At 45.3% G+C, this 12,975-nt stretch overlaps 1 protein-coding gene across 1 annotated transcript in view; it reads right to left on the reverse strand.

Moving 5' to 3' along the window:
* NLRC5 (NLR family CARD domain containing 5) overlaps nt 1-12,975 on the reverse strand; it is a 193,366-nt gene that overhangs the window by 13,485 nt on the left and 166,906 nt on the right. The window contains exon 41 of the mRNA XM_089689793.1: nt 1,111-1,194. Coding sequence (XP_089545919.1) covers nt 1,111-1,194 — 84 coding nt within the window. The remainder of the gene's footprint in view (nt 1-1,110; nt 1,195-12,975) is intronic.

The raw sequence follows: 12,975 nt of genomic DNA on the forward strand, positions 1-12,975 counted from the left end.
GTCTGCTATAGTGGCCTGGAGTTTGTTTAGATGCTGGTGCTGCCTTCGATATAACTTACATACAGTTAAAGGGTTAAAGTAAAGAGATCCTGAGAGACAAATGAGAGCTGCTATTGAATCCTCTTCTCCTGGGTCTTTCTCTCCTCATTGGCTAAGACACAGCAGCGGGAGCCATTGGTTCCCACTGCTGTCAATTACAGACAGTGAGGAGGAGGCAGGGGGCGGGGTTGAGCCACGCTCTATGTATCTTATAGACACACAGAGTGCGGCTCGGGAGAGAGCAGGCACAAGTGCCCCAATCCATTTGCTCTGGGGGCACTGAGCAGGGGGAAGGAGCAAGGAGTGCCAGCGGGGGACCCAAGAAGAGAAATGGCAGCTTCTATGTCTCTCGCATGAAAGGTTTTCTTTAAAGAGACACATTGCTTATTAAGTTAAAAGTGACAATGTCTCCTAGCATCCCCCTCCAGCAAAGTATACTCACCGATCGACTCATTCTTTTGCCCCCTTCTCTACTTTGTTGGAGACCTTGCTTTGTTGCTGGAATGGTTTAGGGCTTATGTGTATGGGGGAGTATGTGACCTTCCATATGTGACAGTGCTCAGACCCGAGCATCTAATCACCAAGCTCAAACACTGCCATGGAGAGGGATGGTGGGTTAGTGGCGATATCCCCCCAGCAAGTGCCAACACAGTAGAACTGTTAAACTCTGATAGTGGGAAGGCAGCGTAAGAAGATGGTACATGGAGTGTATGTTACTTGGGAGGTGGTTTATCAGGAAACACTACCAGGGATGTCAAACTTGCAGCCCTCCAGCTGTTGCGAAACTACAATTCCCATCATACCTCTACCTTTGGGAGTAATGCTTGTGACTGTCAATCTTGCAATGCCTCATGGGACTTGTAGTTTGGCAAAAGCTGGGGGGCCGCCAGTTTGATACCTGTGCAGTAGACTAATATGTTCTTGAAGAGACAGTTTCTCTTTAGTAATTGTTTTTAAACTAGAACAATTTAGGTCTTCCAAAATATCCACATTCATATCTACTCTGCAAATAAGAAGAGTGTGATGTCTTGATCAGGGATGTAGTTGTAGAATGTTAAACAATATACTTACTGAATTGTCCTGAGAAATGTAAAATGCTGAACTCCTTCCACAAGTTTCAAAAAATTTTGTTGTTCAAATTTGTTTTCTGATAAGCTGCATAAAAGCAAACCAAACAAGAGATTTCATGAAAAAGGCAGGTTTATTCATTAGGAGCAAGGATGTGTACAGTTGTATGACAACTGTTTGTGATTAAATCAACAATCCCATCAAAACTGAATATGAAGAGTTAAAGTGTTACTACAGGCAGATTTTTTTTTCATTATTAAAATAGCAAACATGTTATACTCACCTGCTCTGTGCAGTGGTATTGCACAGAGCGGCCCCGATCCTTCTCTTCTCGGGTTCCCCACCAGTGATCCTAGATCCTATTTTTTGCTTGTCCCCATAGCAAGCTGTTTGCTATGGGGACACATGCTGCATGTTCACTTCCAGCCTGTGTGCCTATGCAGCCACGCTTCATAGACACACAGCGGGACTTAGCCCCCACCACTTCCTCTTCACCACATTTGATTGACTGCAGAAAGATCCAATGGCTCCTGCTGCTGTTTGAGTCCCTATATCAGTGGTTCTCAACCTTTCTAATGCCGCGACCCCTTAATACAGTTCCTCACGTTGTGGTGACCCCCAACCATAAAATTATTTTCGTTGCTACTTCATAACTGTAATTTTGCAGTAGGAGGAATAGTGCCACGTCATTGGTGTCATTGGGAGGAATAGTGCCCTATCATTGGTATCAGTGGGAGGAATAGTGCCCCGTCATTGGTGTCAGTGGGAGGAATAGTGCCCCCTTCATTGGTGTCAGTGGGAGGAATAGTGCCCCCTTCATTGGTGTCAGTGGGAGGAATAGTGCCCCATCATTGGTGTCAGTGGGAGGAATAGTGCCCCGTCATTGGTGTCAGTGGGAGGAATAGTGCCCTGTCATTGGTGTCAGTGGGAGGAATAGTGCCCCGTCATTGGTGTCAGTGGGAGGAATAGTGCCCCCTTCATTGGTGTCAGTGGGAGGAATAGTGCCCCCTTCATTGGTGTCAGTGGGAGGAATAGTGCCCCATCATTGGTGTCAGTGGGAGGAATAGTGCCCCGTCATTGGTGTCAGTGGGAGGAATAGTGCCCCGTCATTGGTGTCAGTGGGAGGAATAGTGCCCCCTTCATTGGTGTCAGTGGGAGGAATAGTGCCCCCTTCATTGGTGTCAGTGGGAGGAATAGTGCCCCATCATTGGTGTCAGTGGGAGGAATAGTGCCCCGTCATTGGTGTCAGTGGGAGGAATAGTGCCCTGTCATTGGTGTCAGTGGGAGGAATAGTGCCCCGTCATTGGTGTCAGTGGGAGGAATAGTGCCCCCTTCATTGGTGTCAGTGGGAGGAATAGTGCCCCCTTCATTGGTGTCAGTGGGAGGAATAGTGCCCCATCATTGGTGTCAGTGGGAGGAATAGTGCCCCGTCATTGGTGTCAGTGGGAGGAATAGTGCCTCGTCATTGGTGTCAGTGGGAGGAATAGTGTCCCATCATTGATGTCAGTGGGAGGAATAGTGCCTCATCATTGGTATCAGTGGGAGGAATAGTGCCCCGTCATTGGTATCAGTGGGAGGAATAGTGCCCCGTCATTGGTATCAGTGGGAGGAATAGTGCCCCGTCATTGGTGTCAGTGGGAGGAATAGTGCCCCGTCATTGGTATCAGTGGGAGGAATAGTGCCCCGTCATTGGTGTCAGTGGGAGGAATAGTGCCTCGTCATCGGTGTCAGTGGGAGGAATAGTGCCCCGTCATCGGTATCAGTGTGAGGAATAGTGCCCCGTCATCGGTATCAGTGGGAGGAATAGTGCCCCGTCATCGGTGTCAGTGGGAGGAAGAGTGCCCCATCATTGGTGTCAGTGGGGGGAATAGTGCCCCATCATCGGTGTCAGTGGGAGGAATAGTGCCCCATCATCGGTGTCAGTGGGAGGAATAGTGCCCCATCATCGGTGTCAGTGGGAGGAATAGTGCCCCATCATCGGTGTCAGTGGGAGGAATAGTGCCCCATCATTGGTATCAGTGGGAGGAATAGTGCCCCATCATTGGTATCAGTGGGAGGAATAGTGCCCCATCATTGGTGTCAGTGGGAGGAATAGTGCCCCATCATAGGTGTCAGTGGGGGGAATAGTGCCCCATCATAGGTGTCAGTGGGGGGAGGAATAGTGCCCCATCCTTGGTGTCAGTGGGGGGAGGAATAGTGCCCCATCCTTGGTGTCAGTGGGGGGAGGAATAGTGCCCCATCCTTGGTGTCAGTGGGGGGAGGAATAGTGCCCCATCCTTGGTGTCAGTGGGGGGAGGAATAGTGCCCCATCCTTGGTGTCAGTGGGGGGAGGAATAGTGCCCCATCCTTGGTGTCAGTGGGGGGAGGAATAGTGCCCCATCCTTGGTGTCAGTGGGGGGAGGAATAGTGCCCCATCCTTGGTGTCAGTGGGGGGAGGAATTGTGCCCCATCCTTGGTGTCAGTGGGGGGAGGAATTGTGCCCCATCGTTGGTGTCAGTGGGGGGAGGAATAGTGCCCCATCCTTGGTGTCAGTGGGGGGAGGAATCGTGCCCCATCCTTGGTGTCAGTGGGGGGAGGAATCGTGCCCCATCGTTGGTGTCATTTGGGGGAGGAATAGTGCCCCATCGTTGGTGTCAGTGGGAGGAATAGTGCCCCATCGTTGGTGTCAGTGGGAGGAATAGTGCCCCATCATTGGTGTCAGTGGGAGGAATAGTGTCCCATCGTTGGTGTCAGTGGGAGGAATAGTGCCCCATCATTGGTATTAGTGACACCAATGATGGGGCACTATTCCCACTGACACCAATGATACTTACCTTGCAGACCCCTGCTCCAGCCTGGGCTCGCTCACTCCCTCCCTCTCCCATGGTACCGACACTTACCTGTCAGATGTCTTCCTTCTCCGGCCGCTCTCCTCCTCTTCACTCGCTCGATCTTCGCGGTGCCGCTCGGCTCCTCCTCTCCAAGCTCCACCTCCTTGCCGGTGATTGGCCGCCTGTGTGCCTCTCCTGAGCTACAGTGCCGGCGGCCAATCACAGGCGAGGATTGATCTCGAGGTGTGTCCAGATGACAGGGGCGGCATGTCATTCCGCCCACACCTGGAGACGGCGGTGGCAGCGGCGGCGGCGAGGAGCGGTGTCTCGGTTCCTAAGACCATCGTAAATATGTGTTTTCCGATGGTCTTAGGCGACCCCTGTGGAAGCGTCGTTTGACCCCCAAAGGGGTCGCGACCCCCAGGTTGAGAACCGCTGCCCTATATGAAGAGGAAGCAAGGGGAATAGAGATGCAGCTGTGTACAGTGCTGATCTCTTCTTCTCTCTCTTCAGACAGACAGGGGGAGGACAGAAGAATAAAAAACGTTTTTTACTTTAATGCAAGCAATGCATTAAGGTAGAAAACATTTTTAAGTATAGTATCACTTTAAATTGCATACAGGGAACACAAATGCAACCTAGCTGGTCAGTACCTTGTTTTTAAAATTCAAGCCTTACAGTAGAATACTAGCCCAAACCAGTTCTCTTTATCAGTAATCTGGTGATCTGGGAACCCCCTTTTGCTTAAAGGATAAGTTCGCATTCAGAACATGTTACATGTTACACCCTATAAATGGGTGGAACATGTAACATGTTCCAGCTCCTGCAGCCTCTCCCTGTTCACCTTTTCTCCCTGTGATAGCAGGTGGGGGATCCTCTCCATGAACCCCCTGTCACAATTTTAAATTAAGGCGGCCGTGCGGGGTTCCCCCCACACAGCCACATCATTCATTCACAGTTTCCTGTGAATTTCTGCAAGTACTGTCACTATGAGGGTGCTGTAAGCAGTCTGGTAGTCCATTGATTCTTCCTGCTCTCAGGTAACCGCTTGCCTGTATGAGGTACAGGCAGACAGCTATGCTGAGAGCCTGTAGGATCTGTTGATTGCGGGTGCAATGCTCTGCAGGCTCCTTAGGAAAAAAAATTTGCTTTTTTACCTCCAAAAAATGTGCATTTATTATTTTTTTTTAAAAGTAAACTGATAGTTGTAATACTATTCCCAAACACATCCACTACCAAGTACATCAACCAGATAGCATGTGATACATCTACCAGACAGAAAGGATACTACATAGCTCAGTCTTCAAGAATCCATTCCACCCAAAACATATGTGTGGAACCGCCTGTATCTAGCTACAGTAGATCATATAAAACTAACATTAAAGCGGAGTTACACTCACACTGTCAAAAAATAAAAGTCAGCAGCTACAAAAACTGTAGTTTCTGACTTTTAAAAAACAGCCACTTACCTGTCCCTCGGTCCCACGGTGTCCTCCCTGCAGCCCATTTCACCAGCCATCTGGTGTTCCTGGAGCCGGCATCTTCAGTGTGGGCACCCGGCTGTGACAGCTTGCGGCTTCACAGCCAGTTGCCCAGTTGTGAGAAGCTCTGCCTGAATGGTCCTCTAGTCTTCTGGGACCTGTCACGTGTCCCAGAAGACTACGGGGAGGGAGTACAACTTCCGCTTCCGATCGCCTAGGTCAGTGGTGGGCAACCTTTTTTTTCAACTGAGCCAAATCTTGCCAAAACCACGATTGAAATTTATTTTGAGAGCCACATTTTTAAAACTGAAAATACATCTCCCATATAGTAATTCATCCCCCATAGTAATTCATCCCCCATATAGTAATTCATCCCCCATAGTAATTCATCCCCCATATAGTAATTCATCCCCCATATAGTAATTCATCCCCCATAGTAATTCATCCCCCATATAGTAATTCATCCCCCATAGTAATTCATCCCCCATATAGCAATTCATCCCCCATAGTAATTCATCCCCCATATAGTAATTCATCCCCCATATAGTAATTCATTCCCCATATGGTAATTCATCCCCCATAGTAATTCATCCCCATATAGTAATTCATCCCCCATAGTAATTCATCCCCCATATAGTAATTCATCCCCCATAGTAATTCATCCCCCATATAGTAATTCATACCCCTAGTAATTAATCCCCCATATAGTAATTCATCCCCCATAGTAATTCATCCCCCATACAGTAATTCATCCCCCATAGTAATTCATCCCCATATAGTAATTCATCCCCGATATAGTAATTCATCCCCCATATAGTAATTCATCCCCCATATAGTAATTCATCCCCCATAGTAATTCATCCCCCATAGTAATTCATCCCCATATAGTAATTCATCCCCCATATAGTAATTCATCCCCATATAGTAATTCATCCCCCATATAGTAATTCATTCCCCATATAGTAATTCATCCCCCATATAGTAAGTCCCCCCTGTGTCAATTCACTTACCTTTGCTCTGCGCGTTCCTCTCGCCGTGTTCCCGCGCCGTTCTGGTCTTCAGGGCGGACTGTGAGAGGAGAGGAGTTTGTCACGCTGCCCCGCCTACATCCTGGCTGCCCCGCCTACATCCTGACAGCTGCATTGTCCTGACTTTTGGGGCGGCCGCCCGAGAGGAGGGAGGGGAGCGGGCGCCCGAGAGGAGGGAGGGGAGCGGGCGCCCGAGAGGAGGGAGGGGAGCGGGCGCCCGGCACACAGAAGAGCCACATTTAAGTTTGTAAAGAGCCGCATGTGGCTCGCGAGCCGCGGCTTGCCGACCACTGGCCTAGGTGATCGCAGTGGAAGTGGGAGCGGGTACCTGTCAAATTCGGGTACCCGCTCCCCAAAGGTGCCAATCCTTATTGGGGAGCGGGGGACCAGTCTTTAAAGTGGAACTTCCCCTTTTGGGTGGAGCTCCACTTTAGGATATAATGAGTGACTTTAGCACACTTTCAGTGTTTGCAGTGGTGGGCCATGCTTTTACAATGTACATCCGCATCAGCAACTTGATATAACATGTGACAAGATCATAACGCAGGAGTACAATGGGGAGAAAGGGATGATGTTGTCACCCTAAAACAGGAAGTATCTGAACAAGGACCATCATGGCATGATCACCAGATAGTATATTCATGGTTAAAACTGACTTTTGAATTACAATTGTAGCCAGGTGCTGGGTATATCATTATGCCATTCAGGGACATTGACAGATGAGACTATGAGTACTTCTTTTCCCCCTAGTGCCCAGTACTGGGATCGCTGCATCACTTCCTGTTAGCAGAGTGGATTCTGTTTTTTCTGACAGCAGAGGATCTTGGGACCTGTAGTCCTATAGGCAAGACATCCTGTATTCTTGAGTGCTGATTTGAACTACAACTACCAGAGAGCTGGCAAATGAGAAGGATGCTAAGAAAGCAGATATATTCTACAACAAGGAACTATCTCTCTCTCTTTCTTGATGTGGGATTCAGTGCTGAACACAGGGAGATTGCTGTTCTCCTCCAGGGACAAATTTCTAGCTTACTGTTGTCAAATTCTGCACACCAGTTCAGCACAGCAGTGACACCAATCACCACACCAGGATCGCATCAGCTTCTCTGCATCAGCACTGTCACTGTCGGTCTTTACACAGATATCTCTACTTGCTGTGCTGACAGGCCATCAGGCAGTCACTCTGCACATCCCTGCAAACAGCCAAGAACGTGGACAAGAACTCTTGTTCCTAGGAGACTGTGCTATCCATAGGATTGGGCGGATGCCCAACTTCATTCTGTCATCACTCTAGAGACACTGTATTCAGACACCTTTACTCCTCAGTTATCAAGAGATCTTTGCTTTGAGCAGTACCATGGCTTATCTGTTTAATATAATTGAATTACCAGTATTCATTAATGCTTATGGGCCCCACCATTGCTAGCAGAAGGCAGCAGATACCACCATATCAAAAACTTTAAACATTGCAGGATTCAAGTTGCAATCTCTAGTTAAAGGGACCTTTTCTCTTCTAAGACCATTGTTATTCAACTTGGGGTACTTATTGCGCTGTTGGCACAGATGGAGCTGATCAGTCATCAACCCTTTTCTTCCCCCTCTTTCTGCTGGTGTTGTAATTAAATAGTTGAAGCTTACTACTCACAACTGTATAACCTGTTAAATGTTGCCAATTGATTATTCCTATTTTACCAGTGTTCTATTTTTATGCGTTAACTGGGGATGTATATTTTGAAACCATTATTCCTGTAGCCTACTCTTTTTAACAAGTCTAATATAGAAGTGTTACTAAAGAGTTGTGTCTCTTGCATTATTATTCTATACTGTTGAAATATTTCTGAACCCTGAGAGTCAGAGGTGTCAGGAGGCTTGCAAGGTCAGAGCAACCACTGGGGGCAAGCACGATCAAGTGGCCTCAGCAGTGGTACCACTAGACATTAAATAGAAGCTAAACTAGGATGCTTTGTCCAAAAAAAAGGCAGAGAGCGAGCACTTGTATTGACTGTAGTCTCCGTGCAGCTAAATTTTTCTCCATTACTGACTTACCATGCCTATAATGCACTATAATTCTCTGTTGAGGTGGCAATTTTGGTATGGGTATGGCTTTGATTCTTATTGAAAGAGCCTGTAGTGGGCAGCACCACAGTGAGATCACCAAATTTAGACCTTACACTTCAGATTTACAGCTATGAGATTACAGGCACATGAGTGCCTTGGCACCCTCAAATACCGGGGGGTGCACTGTTGCTTTTCAGGAGGAATTCCAGACAAATAGGTAATTTTTTTCAGGATACCACATAGGCACAATTGACATTTCTAGATATTCGATATAAAACAGCAAACCTTTACTTGGTTGACTTCAGGTTCACTTTAACATGTTAAACCTTATATGAGATTTTAGTGACTGAGCTTACACATACTTTAAAAATGTAATCAGAACATTGATTCTGATTGGTTGTTTTGGGTTACCACACTTTGCATAGCCTGCATATTCACTGATTTATTGAATAATAGAGTCTAAGGAATAGTAAATAATAACATTTATCCTAATGCATACAGTGAAGCTGTAGCATGATTTCCACGATCCTGACGAAATCATGCAATAGTCTATCCGCAATGTCCAAAGGCTTCTGTCTGAACTTCACTCTATGTAAGGCAGGGATTTAGACTGCAAGCTCTTTAAGGGCAGGGACTGATGTTTATGTACAATATGTAATGCGCTGTAAAAATTGTCAGTGTTATATAAATACCTGTAATAATATCTGACACTTCCAGGTGTGTCAGATAGTGTGTCCCCTGTTGCGTGTTGTGATTTCACCCGCCAGGTGCTATGTCACTACAGGACAGCGTTATATTTGCTTAGGTGATTTTATATGCTCAGTGAAAGCTGCATATTTATTCTTCTTGATGTGTAGTAGAATAAAATTCTTAGCCTCCCTGGTGGTATTCCCGAGTGTAGCTCGGGGTAAAGTTTCAGTACCACAAGCAGTAACCCCGAGCTACACTCGGGCTTACCATGCGGCGCTGCTCAGGGATCTGTTCTTCACTTACCTTGTCCTGCGCTCCCGCGATGACCCTCCTGCAGTGTCCCCAGCAATGTAATCTGGCAGATGCTGGCATCTGTCATCTGGGTTCCGTCCCCTGCTAGCGTCGGGACGTACGGGGGACGGAACGGCCGGAAATTTGAAAATGACAAAAAGTGACATTCACTAAATTCACTAAAATCACATAGTAAAACATTACTGTATCAAATCATTTCACATACATTTTGTCCCGAGTGCTTTGTCCTGTCCCCTGCCTGCATTTTTACTGTTCTTTCTGCCTCGAAACTGAGAAACGTCCATGGCGTCCAAAAAGCGTCCCTTTAGGTCAAAAGTGGTTTTAGACCAACTAGAGAACAGCGATAGTAAATTAGAACCACTTGCAGAATTGAGTGATAATGATTCGTGGGGAAATTCGTCATCAGACACTGAAAACGATTTTGCGACTTTGCTCAGTGATGTGCGAAGTTGGCGCTATATTTCAAATTTCAGTGTTTTTGGTTTGATTATATTATTGAATTAAATGTATTATTATTATATTATTATTTTTTATAATTATTTATTAAATTATAATTTATGATTTCATGTTTCAGATTGTAACATACCCGGGATGTTTACTAGACTCTTGTTCGGACAGATTTCAGTGAGTTATTTCTAAAAATTACAGCCCTACAATAAAAAAACTACATATTTCCATGCAAAAAAACTTACCGCTTTGAGCACAGAAATATGGACATAATCAGACCGCTAGGGAGGTTAAAGTGAACCTATGTACTCATGTAGGATAAAGCTACAGGTTCACTAAAATACCAGCTAAACCAGCTGCAAATGGTGATCTTCCCTATGTTTCCCATCTCTTCAGGGAAGCCCACCCCACCCTCACTTAACAGCCGATCTCCTCCACTCCTCCTACCACTCCATCCCCCACAGCCACTTCCTCCTGTACCACTATCCCCTCCCTCCTAGATTGTAAGCTCGACAGAGCAGGGCCCTCGAACCTCTCGTGTATTGTTTTGTTACTGTATTGTCTCATGTTCTGTCCCCCACTATAATGTACAGCGCTGAGCAAACCTTTTGTATAAATACTGTATAATAATAATGTTTCCTTCCGTTTGATATGAGGAAGATTTTTGTAATCTGTTGGTGCCACCATTGATTTCGAAATTCAAACAACCAAGCCTTCAGTTTCTCCTCGTGTTGCTACAGAAAAGAATTTTTGTGGCCAAGAATTTTCTTTTCTTTCCAGGTCACAGCTTTAAATTTCTTGCATGATTTTGAAATGTTTTGAAATTCATTCGTTTTTCAAAACATTTCCAACATGCCCAATCACTAAAATTCAATGGTCACAAGAAAATTGGTTGTTTCTGTGAAAAGATTTTTGAAAGAAAATTCTTTTGGAATTCGACCCGTGTATGGCCGCTTTAGCCCCGTGTAAGCTTTAAGTCATAACTTGTACTGTAAAAAAGTATAAGGGCTCTCTCAACCCCAATAGGTGGTAGCACTGGGAGGGGTGTGAGTCACACACTCTGTAATATCCAGAAGTATTGGTTATTTTTCATTCCCGAAAGATGGACAGAGCAGTGGAAGAGCAAAGGAAAGTTAATGTACTGCTAATGTGGTTGAACCTAGGAAAAAGCTAACAACAGCAAGTACATACAGTTTAATAAATGAACTAAAATGCATTTCCTCAGGCTCCTTGAAATAATCACCCTCCTGTCCGGTTGGTAAAGGAACTAGATAGTTGATGCTTTCAAAATAGCTCTTTTTTTCAGCACCCTGAGACCTAGGAAGACAAATGACCTTTATTCTATAGGTAATATTACAAATCAGTTGACAGTTGCCTATTCCAAGTTTTACCAATAATTGAGGAAAGTGTAAAAATAGTGCTGGACTTGTAAGGTTATCTTATTGTTGTTGCTATTGCTATCTTAATGTATTGATGTGAATGATCCATATCCTGGGCAGGTGGTTTCTACACCCCAGAGGATCTCCATGGGCGCCTTGGCTTGTAGCGTATTACTGTATAACAAAAATGGAAATAGAAGGTCACACCACTGCTAAGAGGTCCAAATACAACTTTTTTCTTTTCAAGAAAAGTCAGGGGGACAATCCAGTTCCAACATGTTTTATTGGTCCCCTTTACTAGGGCTTGATTGGAAACAATGTGAATAGATTAAAAGTGAACTGGACCTATAGCCTGGGTTCATACATTAGCGCTGCAGGAAACTGCATGTGATTCAGACAAGAATCGCACCACATTCCTGTTCAAATCACATGAGGTTCTTTGCAGTGCGATTTGAGCCCATTCATTTTAAATGGGTTCAAATCACACCGTACCCACACAAAAAAGGTGCAGGCATTTTTTTTGCTGAACTGGAATCGGATTGCATGGGTGGCATGCAATCCGATTCAGGCAACCACACTGTGTTTTGTGATCGAACTGTGCCATTTTTGGGGTGTCATTAACTTAACATTGACTCCCGCAGAAGATCACATGAACATGATTTGGATGCGGTGTGGAAAATCCACAGGATTGGCTGCATTTCCCACACCGCATATATATGAACCTAGGGTTAATATTATTTCTTTGTGTGCGGCTTTGTCAGCAGCTGGTTTAGGCTGCCATATCATAGTGGACTAACTGGAAAAAATAATATTAAGTCTTGGTTCACACTGCGGCGAATAGGGATCCGACTTGTGAGACCCCAAGTCGCATGACATGTGAAATCCCATGTTAGTCAATGAGAGCTAGATTAATTAGCACTACTGAAGTCACTCCGACTTTAAAAAAGGTTCCTGTACTACTTCAAGGCGCCTTCTATCAGACTTGTGCCCATAGGCTTTAATGGAAGTCGCCTACAAGTTGAATCCTCATCTATATTGGTGTGATTTGAATCCGACATTACAGGAAGATTACCCAGACATTCCCTGAAAGTTTCTTCAGAGTTGCTTCAAAGTAGTACTCAAGTTGTCTGGCAAAGTTGCACTGTAAGTCACGCTACTCTCAGGTCGCAGTAGTGTGAACAAAGACTTAAGGTCCAGTTTCCTTCTAGTCTATTCACATTGTTTCCGGTCAAACCCTGATGAAGGCAGTGTTTTTGAAAGCATGGGAAACTGGATCGTAACCCTGACCTCTATTGGACTAAAGTTGTATCTGGACCCCTTAGCAGGGATGTGGTACTTCGATTTCTAATTTTTTGTTACAAAGTTTTTCCAAGGTTGGACATACTGTACATGATTGTTTTTGATTTTGCTTGATTCTCTCTACTTCAGCAAAATCATTCAAAATCCCCATCCATGCTAATGGAGACATTTCCACTGCAAAATATTTTGTTTAAAGTAGAACTATAGGAAAAACTTTTTTTACTAAATTTTGGATAGAGTAAGGGAGGGTTATATCCCTGGTCAGATTTTTTTTTTGCCATTCATGTCCCAATGGGAAGATTTCCCCTCACTTCTTGTCCCATAGCCAAAAAGGAAGTCGGAGGAAATTCCTGCAAATCAAGGG

This window comes from Staurois parvus, unplaced genomic scaffold, assembly GCF_062004578.1.
Source record: "Staurois parvus isolate SC_StPar_1 unplaced genomic scaffold, SC_StPar_1.0 ptg000498l, whole genome shotgun sequence".
NCBI lineage: Eukaryota > Metazoa > Chordata > Amphibia > Anura > Ranidae > Staurois > Staurois parvus.